General features: G+C 42.2%; 1 protein-coding gene across 1 annotated transcript in view; it reads left to right on the forward strand.

Moving 5' to 3' along the window:
- The first annotated feature begins 891 nt into the window (after window positions 1–891).
- arhgap5 (Rho GTPase activating protein 5) overlaps window positions 892–12224 on the forward strand; it is a 58838-nt gene continuing 47505 nt past the window's right edge. Inside the window, 2 exon segments of the mRNA XM_082517266.1 lie at window positions 892–1253; window positions 7515–11458. Coding sequence (XP_082373392.1) covers window positions 7724–11458 — 3735 coding nt within the window. The 5' untranslated portion in view covers window positions 892–1253; window positions 7515–7723.

The following is a 12224-nucleotide window of genomic DNA, read 5'->3' on the forward strand; positions in this document are numbered from 1 at the left end:
ACATAGAAGCAACACAGAACTCAGTGGACAATTTAAAGGCAAAAAATATGAGAAGGATGATAAAAAACAAAAATCAAGATTCAATTTGACATGAAGAGTCAGGTGTGATGCTATTTTATACTTGCCTTTTTATGGAACAAAGGAAATCGAAGCTGATCAGCTTGTTTTACCAGTTGTGTTATTGTGAATTAAGAAAGCAATTGATAAAGCTATTGATAACTTAGCTTTAAATGATATCATTAGTCTGATGCAAATAGCTTCATATTTGCACATTTCTCCTTTCAAAATGAAAGTCTTAAAATTTTTTTGTTGTTAGTGTAATCATATTTTCCATATGTTGTGTTAAAATCTGTGCATGTTTAACATTTTATTAAAGCTAAGTTTAGAAATTTAAAGATACTTTTTGTAATCACCCCTATAGATTTGAACTAAAACGTTTACCACCAGGGGGAAGCATTTTACCGGTGGGTGTGTTAAAATATATTTTTGGTATACTGCTGTTCTTATTTCTTTTTAGCTTTGTCACCTTTTCCTCAAGATTAGCCACCAATGTTAACACAAAGGCTTACTGACTAGCTTGGTTGACCCATCTCATGGGACAATTTGGTACTAATAATATTATTATGGTATTATAATCTCATTTGATAAAATCCTAAACATTTACATAAATTAATTGTTAACACGAGGTAATGGTGGCCGTTTCTTAAAATTCTGTTCATAATAATATAAAACTGAATGAATTAGCTTTGAACACAAGAATTCCAGTTTCCAATGGGTACCTTTAACTTACTCTGTGCTCTTTTGCATGCCAGTGAAATTGATTTTACACCTCATGTTACATATTATTAATGTGGCATAAGAGAGAGAGAGAGTCAGGTGGATCAGTGGAGAGAGCAAGAGAGAGAACGGGAAAGGTAGAGCGACATAGTGTCAGCAGAGGGAGTGGAAGAGAGAGAGAAAGTCGCCATTACTGCCTGGCTGTGCTGCTGAGAGGGGAGGGAGCATACAGAGCCAGGTTTCGGCTTTCAACGCATACCACACTAACAGCACCAAAATACACTAAAATACGGGCTAACCGGGCTTGTAGGACTACAGTGGACTACACCTTCAACTAAAACTGACTTCGGATTTTGGGGAAGTCGCCAGTGACCACGGATTGTGGATTGTGAAAAGAGTTTTGATTGCCTTTTAATGTGGGAATGCTTTCTCCTCTTCTCCGTGGTATGTGGATCTGGGAGCGACCATGTTATTAGGTGGGTAGGGGAATGTATTTGGACTGGGATTGGTACTTCATTAGCTAAACTAGCACTCCTTTTTTGTGGGTGAAGGGTGCCCGCACCACTGCGCCATCCCGTGTCAAAAGAACCTGGGATGGGGACGTGAGACGGGCTTGTTAAATCAGCCAAGGTTGTAATTTTAATAAGTCTTCCCAATGTGAGGCTGTTGCTAACATTAGCCACTAGCTAACTCATCCTCCTGGCATGCTAGGCTAACAGTGTTCGGCTAATGCTAGCTTGTAGGATTGGGAAAGGTGGGTTTTTCCTCTCCTGGAGCAGTATCAGGGCCAAGGCAGGCCGAGCCGGGTATCGCCTTTTCTCTGTAGGGTAGATACATAACCGCCCTATCAGTTCCCGGGGCTCCCAGCATTAGCCTCGAAGGATTGACGCATTAACTTAATATAAAGGTCTGCTGGTTTTAATTCCAGCATAACTAATTCACGTTAACTCCTCTAACTCACTCTCACTCCTCTTTTCTAGACTACTTTGATGTTTTATGTGATACCCACCCGTTTTCAGTTGGCTTTATAACACTGTTACACATATGTTAAAGCAGAAAATTTGAAGTAATCACGGAGTAGGGAAAAAATCGCAGCTGTCGTCTGAGTTTATAGCCTTCACGCCCGCCTTGCATTAATAGGTCGTTTAATTGTTTTTGAGTGCTTTTGGAAGTTGCTGGATTTTCTGCGTTAATGTCCTGCTAACATTAGCTCGAGGGGACGGAGGGCTGAGTGGAGGGTCACATCCAGGAGTGCCGCTGGGCAGATTATTGAATTTTCCCGACATTAACGAGGGTGTGTTTACACATACACACCCTTAACGTCTCAGCGGTGCTGAAGAGTTGTAACCACATATGTCATTAGGTGCTTTTTAACGCCTTTCCCCCCTTCGGTGCCTCACAATACGCAGGCAGGTCAGTGGGTTTGTCCTGCTGCAGCAGCTCTGCATGCCATTTGCATCGACTCAGGCTGCTGCTTCTCCCTTTGCCCCTTTCCCAAACTCTCATTAAAGGGGCAGTCCGGCTTTTATCCAAGACCCCATCATAATGCTTCCTCCCTTTTTTGCAGACCTCGCTGCAAAAAAAAAACTGCCCTAATGCTGAGTTACAGAGATTTTTCTTTATTTTTAAAAGCATCAGTTATTAGTGGGACCCATTTGTGTTGATAATGGCAATTAGGTTCTTTGTTGTTTCCACTTAGAATGTGCTAGTGTCTTTTCAGTGTCCATAAAACCATAAGGGTTCACTAAATGATGTGATGGGGCTCTTATGTCCATCACTGTCGTCTGTGTCAGTGTGTTTCAGGTTTTTCTCTTCAGCTTTTTCTCTTAGATGGCCTTTTTGGAGAAAAGCTAACGATCCGGTTATTAACAGTGGTCTGAAAAGTCAAATAAATCCTAGTCTTTCCTTAGAAGATATCAAAATAATATATGTATTGTGTCATAGTGTGAAACCTGTAGGGATTTGGTAGAAAGAATGGTAAAGTGGAGTTCCCGTCTTTATCATTTTAACATTTCCTTTTCTGTTAGAATTGATATTCATGGATAGGCTAGTCTGGAAGGGTTTGCAGTTTTGTCTGCATTGCTCCCAGGAAAAATGGATATTGGTATTGGCATTATGCTAATATACTGGCAAATATTCATAGCTAGCATTGGCTTCTACAGACTGCATAAAGGCACTAGCACTGACAAGCCCTGCGAGTGATGAGGGGGGGGGGGGTGATTGTGTCATTTGGCCTATAAACTGTTGTTCTTACATCATTCATACCCCCAGGGAGGGGGAAGTCAGATGAGTGACGCCCAGGTTCAGGTCTGTACCTGACTTTGGAGGAGGGTGACACAGTTTTTAAAGAATGAGCGTCTTACAAGGAAGGCACTTTACGGGAAACACCACTGCATACTCTGACACTTGGAGTCAAATTTTTAGATTTTGATCAGTGTCACAGTGACGAGTTTCCTTTTGATACTGATTATTTCTGGATGTGGTAGATCTTTTGTAGCATTCTGTGGTGGACGTTATGCGCCTAATAAATTGGTGCTTTATATCAACTGTAGTTCTTCTGATGATGGCAGATGATGAATGGTTTTAAAAAGTTGAAATTCAGAAATTCTGGGAGTTAGGCTGTAGCAGTAAACTAGTCCTTAGTGTGGAGGACAAGATTCAATACTTGGGGGAGTCAGTTCCTCCTCTAACAGGGAGCTCACGCTACCTTTTAGGAAGTGGTTTCTGTTTTGCTTCTGAGTTCTGATTCTTCACTTCTTGTGGGAGGAGAGCTGTCTGTACCCAGGTCAGAAGAAACTAGTTGTGCCTCATTTTAAATGATTGGCACACCCTTCTCTGGTATAGCACCACAGACTTAGGATGGAATAATAATACTAAATAAATAAAGCAATAAAAAGTTTAATTCTACTGACAAATTCCAGCCAGTGTAGCTTTAAAAGGTTTATCATCATTGGCAGTGTGTTCTGCTGTGTTTCAGGGCTTAACAGCATTTAGTCATCTCTAAAACCAGCTTGCCAAGTGATACCTTAATCCCCCCCCTGCAGCCTCACAGTGAATGGACTAATCATGATGCACACGGCTACTTTTAGCTATTAGTGCAGCATAAATGCAGTTTAGGCTCTAGTGTTGGCTGTTTGCAATAATAAAACCATCACCCGCCCCTTCTGGTTGTCTTCAGTGTGAAGCTAATTGCCCATTACTGCCACTGTTTCTCATGTGTGGCACTTATTCATTCATATTGACCTTGTGGATTGACAACTTTGATATCATCTGAAATTAATGCAAAGCAGATGCTGGAATTTGGGTGACAGATCTCAAACACTGAGGTGCCAGGAATGTAGCATTGCAGTGATTAATTTTCAAATCCACACGAGTAGATTTTGCAGTTTGTAACTGATTGTTTAAGTTAGTAACCAGGTGAAGATTCCATATGTATTCCTGGGTGGAGTGTCATCAGTCAGTAGATGGCCTTAGTTTGATGTTTATTGTCATTTCTATATTTAGGCTTGTTTTGGCTGCTGGGGAGACAAACTGGATATAGCCTATGATCAGTCAGTTAATGTGGCACTAAAAGCAGGATCAGCAATAAGTCAGTTAGAAAGACAGGAAAAAAATACATAGAATAATTATAATTTCTGCCTTCAAAATATCTATAAGCTCGTATATACTTCTATCTGACTGCTACTACAGTCAGGTGTGGCACAGTAGCATGTTGTAGCATATAGTACATAGGTTTGTAAACCTGACAGACTATCTGGGTGGTTTTGAGATATAAAGACCATGCAGTTTAAAGCACATTTTCTATCATTAAGCCAGTTTCTTCCAGTTTATGCTTAAGTTTGGTTTGTAAGTTAGGATTCTTGGAAGGTGAGCCTTTTAAAATCTTTTTTGTCATTTGACATGAGCCAGTTTACAGCCATGTCCCCTCCTTTTTTTAATGTCTTTGTTTCTGCTGAGCCCTGTCACCCACAGGTGACATCATCACCTTGGTCTCTGTGAAGAGTCAGGGGAAACCTCGTCATTTTATGTCAGCAAACCAGATTTCTGCTCTGGTGCAGTTTCTCAGGCTCAGCATGCCGTCGTTCTGCATGTAGAAATTCCAGCACACGCAGGCAGATTCACTGACTGATTGCAACTGTTCTGTAAAAACAACAGTGACTCTAATTGTCTCTGCAGCTATCACTTATCAGCCTCGAGTAAGGTCATGGAAGGTTTCAGCTGTATTTGACCGTGTTAATTTAGATAATATTTACAGAAAGATTGCCCGGTCAATCACGTGTAGGCATTTTCTGTTTATTCAATCAGGAATTGCTGATTATCCTGATTGTCGACAGTGAAATGTTTAGTTTCACTTGCTTGTTAATGCTGCTAGTCAAATAGTCAACAGTTATAATCAGGATTAATAGTCAGAACCGGAATATCAGGCAAAATCTATTGTGACAACAGCAAGCAAAGTAATCAGGATTATACATTTACTCTTAACTAGAAAGTGCATTTTCTGAAGAAACTGCAGTGTGAATGCTTGAATCTGAATGTATGCATTGAAATGAAATAATTACTGAATTTAAGTTAAAAATTTTGAATGAGATAAAAAAAAAAAAACCGAATTTAACCTGAAAACAAAAGTGCTGAACTGCTAAAAGCTGAAGGTTACACAGAAGAAGAAGTTGGAAAAAAGCTGAAAATGTTTTAATTGTAAATTAGAAAAACCTAAGAAATGAGAAAAGAACATTTAGAGTCAGAAAACATCTGAAAGAATATTAAAAGGTCATATTCTTTGAATCACTGAATGACTAAAATGTGATCCCTCCACTTGGACCCACACAGTTTAAAAAGTTTACATCTCTGAGCTTTGAAAGACAAGATGTTGGAAAAAGAACAACGATGGCGACGTTTTGAGGGTAAAATGATGGCTTTAACACTGTGGACACAGCAGCAGTTGAAAGAGAAGTGTTTAAGATTAATTTTGGCAGAGTGGCAGAGAGAGCTCGTTAAGCAGGCAGGTGTGAGCCTGGTTGCTATAGTGACCGCACCCAATGGCTCCATACACACGGACACAGACATGCACCTCACTTTTGCTGCTTAAAATGAACAGAAAAGTCAGGCCGAAACAAATCGCTCCCAAATGAAAAGTAAAAGTTGTATTGACAAAATTCTTTCACCGTGAGCGACAGCAATGTCTAGTCTACCTAATTCTCAGTTTTCATGCCTGTGGAGCTTATTATATGGACGTGGTGACAGTGGAAAGACACCATGCTCTTCTGATTTTCAAACGAACCTTCTGAGCCATTTTAACATTAGAGTCTATGGAAGAGTTGGAGGGAGGAGGCTGTGCATTGGTGACATTTACGAAAGAACCATAACACCTAGGACAATAGTAAACACATTGGATGAAAGAGGACAGCGATGGCTACGTTTTGAGGGTAAAATCATACCTGTAGAGCAAACGCTGCGGACACAGCAGCAGCTTTAAAAAAGATTTTAAGATTAATTTTTTTGCTCCTCTCACTCTAGCAGTTGAGCTGCCTCACTCTAGCCCCAACATTCCGTCCCATACACACCCATTATAAACTTTGAAACGGGTGAAAAAACATCATGAAACTTAAACTGGAACTAAAGAAAAAGTATAATAGATATTGAAAAGATAAATACAAGTTGAATAGTTGAATGTCTTGTCTTCGTTTTAAAGTTTGAATGGAGGCTCTATGTGAACGTATGTTGAAGTAGATACAGTTTAAAGAGGAGGAATTTGAATGAGAATTTGAAGGGTCTCTCCATTGAAATACATTATAAATTTTTGTTAAATAAAGTTGAATAAAATTAAAAATATAAATGTTAGAAATGAGAAAAATAGAAGCAGTCATGTCCAAAACAATAGGAATCTAACGGTGTTTGAATGGTTTTTCTAAGTTGAACGGTTTTGAAGGAGATAGATTACAAAAAACGTACGGAATACAGAATAATAAATAAAATAGAATAAAGATTAGAAGAACAATACTGTGAATGCTTGAAAAGCATTCACACTAATTATGCAAGGCTGGTTTGTGCTGGTAATGGTAACAAATCTGAGAACTGATTTATTTTCTGTTTCTTTCTCAGAGTAAAGTAAATCATTTCTAGGTCAGTGGCTATCAAAGGGCTGGAGTTGCATGCCATTTTTATTCTGCCTCGGCACAAATTGGTTGAAAGCACTTATTTTTCTCAGCAACGGGAAGAGTGACATTGCTGAGCCCTCCGTGACTGTACTACTCTCCCTCTCTTATATAAATGTTGCTGTCACACTTTGGTTGTTGTCTTCCTAGAATGCCATTTTGATATTGCAGTTTTGATAACAAAGTTTTCCCTTTTTCACTTTCAAAATTGTTGTAGGCCTTTGCATCACATTTTTACATTATAAACCTATTGTAGTAGGGTTTTTAAACCAGTGTAGTTTATTATTTACACATAAAAGGGCTGACTAAAACCTCCTCAAACCCACGAGTGAGCTTTTTTTCCCTATTCAAATATGATAAAGTGTATTTTACCTCATTTTTTGTTAACACAATCTAATTTTAGATGAACATGTATGATTTTCTTTTATTGCTTCACAATTTACATGTCCATGTGTGTTCCAGAGCATGATGTAGACAAATAGAAGCTGATTATATTTTTTATAGTAAGTACAACAGAAGGCTGAAAATGTGGATTTGTTTGATTTGCTTGTATCTTCTCCTAATTTTGAATTCCATATCTTGCAGGCAGGTGATAAAAGGAGCCGTGGGCTGCTCTATCCCAGCTTGAATAAGATCCAGGATAGAAACCGAGATATATACGGAGAAGAGCATTCACTGGAACCAGGGAAAATGAAAATGAATGCATCTCTGTATCACTGACAAGCAGACCTGGGATGATATCATGACCTTTTCTTCCTGAGAGTAACTAGTTTAGCAATGAGTGGGGGGATATAATGGCCAAGAACAAGGATGCACGCCCCCCAACATTCGCCGTCAGCGTGGTTGGCCTCTCGGGGACGGAGAAAGAGAAGGGAAATTGTGGCGTGGGGAAGTCCTGCCTATGCAACCGATATGTGCGTCCAGATGCAGACAACTACTACTCGGAGCACACCTCGGTGCTCAGCACGATAGACTTTGGTGGTCGTGTAGTTAACAACGACCACTTCTTGTACTGGGGAGAGGTGTCGCATCGAGGGGATGAGGGATTGGACTATAAAATCCAAATCATTGAACAAACGGAGTTCATCGATGACCAGACGTTTCTTCCGCATCGGAGTACGAACTTGCAGCCATACACAAAGCGGGCAGCAGCAACCAAGCTCCAGTCAGCAGAGAAGCTTATGTACATCTGCACAGACCAGCTGGGCTTGGAGCAGGACTTTGATCAGAAGCAAATGCCTGATGGGAAGCTAAACATCGATGCCTTTTTGTTGTGCATTGATGTTAGTAAGGGTTGCAACAGGAAGTTTGATGACCAAATGAAATTTGTCAATAGCCTTTACTCTCAAATTGTCAAGTCAAAGAAGCCTATTGTTGTTGCTGCCACGAAATGTGATGAGTGTGTAGACCAGTACCTGAGGGACCTGCAGGGCTTTGTTGCCAGTAAGAAGAACCTGATGCTAATTGAAACGTCAGCACGCTCCAATGTCAACATAGAGCTTTGCTTCAATGCCCTAATCCAGCAGCTGGATAAAACAAGAGGGAAGCCAAAAACTGTGTCATACCTGGAGGCCTATAAAATCCAACGTCAGCTTGTTGCCTCAGCAACAGATAGATTTGAGAAATTGATGGTACACTCAGTTAGAGATTATCACATCACTTGGAAAACTGTGATGAATAATCTAAAGGGGCAGTCTGACTATTATGAGTTCATTACCTTGGAGGGCACCAAGAAGGCCCGCAACATGTTCACAAAGCACATTGCACAACTGAAACAGGAGCACATTAAGAGGAGAAGGGAGGAGTATCTGACGACGCTACCGAAAACCCTTAACAACATCCTCAATAACCTGGACGAGATTGAACACCTTTCATGGCCCGAGGCACAGAGTGTGATCCGGAACAGGTCTGATTTCCAGTACTGGTTTGTGATACTGGAAAATACACCGTGGGACGAGACGGACCATATTGATAACAGTGACCGTAGGATACCCTTTGACCTTCTTGATACACCGGACGGTGAGAGAATTTACCATAATCACGTCCAGCATCTTCTGTCTGAGAAGAGGAGGGGGGAAATGAAAGAGAGGTTCAAGAAGACATTGGAGAGGGTTCATTTTATCACTCCAGGGCAGCCTTGGGAGGAAGTCATGTGCTTTGTCATGGAGGATGAGGCCTACAAGTACATCACGGAATCAGATAGGAGGGATGTTTACTGTAGGCACCAGCAGGAAATAGTTGAAAGGGCTAAAGAGGATTTTCAGGAAATGCTTTTCGAGCACGCCGAGTTATTCTATGACTTGGACCTGAATGCAACCCCCAGCTGTGACAAGATGAGTGAAATTCACAGTGTGCTGAATGAGGAGCCCAGATACAGAGCACTGCAGAAACTTGCCCCAGATAGAGAGTCGCTCCTCCTCAAACACATTGGGTTTGTTTATCATCCCACTAAGGAGACATGCCTGAGCGGGCAGAACTGTGTGGATCTGAAAGTGGAGCAAGTTTTAGCAAACAGGCTGGTACAGCTCGACCACGGACGCTCTAATCTTTACTATAACAGTGCCAACATCGATAAAATAAACCTCTGCCTCCTGGGAAAGGAGGGTCTCTCACAGGACCTAGCCAATGAGATCCGAGCTCAGTCTACAGACGATGAGTACACTCTAGATGGTAAAATCTATGAACTGGAGCTTCTTCCTGTGGACGTCAACTCCACTTTGCTCTTCAGCCACACATGGGTCACCACTTTTAAGCCACACGGCTGCTTTTGTGTGTTCAACTCAATAGAGTCGCTTAACTCTATTGGCGATTGCATAGGCAGGATAAGGGCGGAGATAGCACAGAGTCGGCGAGATAGATTTGCTCAGCCGCTCCCTTTTATTCTCATCCTGGCAAATCAGAGAGACAGTGTTTGTAAAAACATACCCATCTTGAGGCACCAGGGTCAGCAGCTGGCAAACAAATTGCAGTGCACCTTTGTCGACATCCCCTCCGGAGCCTTTCCTCGCAAATTCACTGAGTTCCAAATTAAGCAGGGTCTCAGAGCAGTGCTGGAGGGGCTAAAGCATAGCTTTGAGGTCTTGGCCCCACTGCCATGTATCAAAGACATGTCAGAGATGGACCTTAGAATAGTCATGTGCGCCATGTGCTGGGATCCCTTCAGCGTTGACCTCATCCTCTCGCCGTTTCTAGACTCGCATTGCTGTAGCGCTGGACAGCCTGGTCAGAGCAACACACTGATACTGGATAAGATCATAGGGGACAGCAGGAGGAGGATCCAGGTCACCGTCCTCTCCTACCACTCTGCCATTGGTGTTCGTAAAGATGAACTAGTGCATGGCTACATTTTGGTCTACTCTGCCAAACGCAAAGCTTCCATGGCGACCCTGCGAGCCTTCCTGGCAGAAGTCCAGGATGTAATCCCCGTGCAGATGGTGGCAATCACAGACAGCCAGGCGGATTTCTTTGAGAATGATGCCATCAAGGAGTTGATGACCGAGGGGGAGCACATTGCCACAGAGATTGCTGCCAAGTTTACGGCCCTCTACTCGCTGTCCCAGTATCATCGACAGACTGAGGTTTTCACCCCTTTTTTCAATGAAGTGCTAGAGAAGAAGCCTAACATTGAGAGCTGCTTCCTGTTTGACAGCTCGTCACGTGAGTGCACCACAGGAGCCAGTGAGGATGTCTTTCCCACCTCTCCCCATAGCCACTCCCCAGCTTACAACACTTACTACCCAGAGTCCGACGATGACAATGAGGCCCCTCCACCTTATAGTCCAATAGGCGATGATGTTCAGCTTCTCCCCACACCCAGTGAGCGGGCTAAATACAGGATCGACCTCGAGGGCAATGAGTACCCAGTCCATAGCACACCTGTCGGAGACCATGAACGCAACCACAAAGTGCCTCCACCCGTCCGGCCCAAACCAGTGCTCCCCAGGCCTAATGTTAAAAAGCTGGACCCCAACCTGCTCAAAACCATTGAAGCTGGTATGCGAAGTAATCGAAGAATGCCACGTGCCCCAGTGATGCACACTGAAGATGTGGAGCCATCAGACAACTATGCAGACCCTGTGGACACCCTGCTTAGACCCAGGGGCTTCCACAATGATGACATATATGCTGTGCCTGAAGATGCACACAACCGCCTGATCAAAATAAAGAACTCTTTTGGTGGGTTACACATTCTCCACGGAGGAGGAGAGGAAGAGAATGGGTTTGATCGGAAATCCCAGGCTGCAAGGCGGCCATCAAAATATAAAGATCGCTCAAAAATCCTTTTCAGCAAGACGAAAGCCTACCAAAGACGATTCCACTCGGACAGTGATGGAGAGGAGACTGGCCCGGCCACTCAGAAAAAGAAAAACAGAAGAGCCCATCGGGGCAGCGAGGAGGACCCGCTGCTCTCTCCTGTCGACCCTTGGAAGGGTGGGATTGATAATCCTGCAATCACCTCCGACCCAGAGCAGGAGGACAAGAAGCTGAAAAAGAAGAAGACGCCCAAGACGCCAAAAGAATCCAAGAAGGTGAGACTTGTCTGTTATGATAGATTGACTTTTGAAGAATCACATTTATTTTGTTTCCTTATTTTTTGGAAATAAGATGCTTTGAAAATGCTTTACAGAACAGGGAGGTCAAACAAAAGATTTTTTTTCTGTCTGAGAATGAGTGAAATAGCATTTTATTGCACTGAAAATGGGAGAGAGCGAGAGACTGATAGAGTGCATGGGTAAATGAGCACAGAAAAGACTGCATATAGTAAGGGGTGAGCAGATGTGTGTGGGTGTGAGCGAATTTTGTTGGCCTGAGACTCATCTGGAGAACAAACTAATTTGATAATTTATTGATTGGCCCCATTGCTAAAGTAGTTTATGAGCCTCCACACCTTGCAGGCCCTAGACAAGCAATAAAGGTGCTTGATAAAAGACACACTGTTAAAGACAGTTGGTGTCTGTATAATTTCAGAGCAAAGACTGTGTCTTTGACAGCTCTTTAAAGGCTTGCCTGAAACTTCTGACGACATCCAGACATGGTGTGTTCCCTAGAACCAAGAAGAAAATGCTTTGTGCACATTATTACTGTTAGAGCAACATTTTATTGTGGTGAAAAGCTGAAAATTTTAAAATCACGCATGCACAAATCAAACAGTCGTGTTTAAAATGAAGTTAAAAGCATGCATTAGTATGCAATGCATGCTCACGCCCACACATGAACAGACTTCAGAATATAAATTCCTAGTTAATTACTTACAGGTATAGCGCTATTTGTGATATATTACAGGCGGGAAATGGA

The sequence above is a fragment of the Aulonocara stuartgranti genome (assembly GCF_965226115.1).
Source record: "Aulonocara stuartgranti genome assembly, chromosome: 19".
Lineage (NCBI taxonomy): Eukaryota > Metazoa > Chordata > Actinopteri > Cichliformes > Cichlidae > Aulonocara > Aulonocara stuartgranti.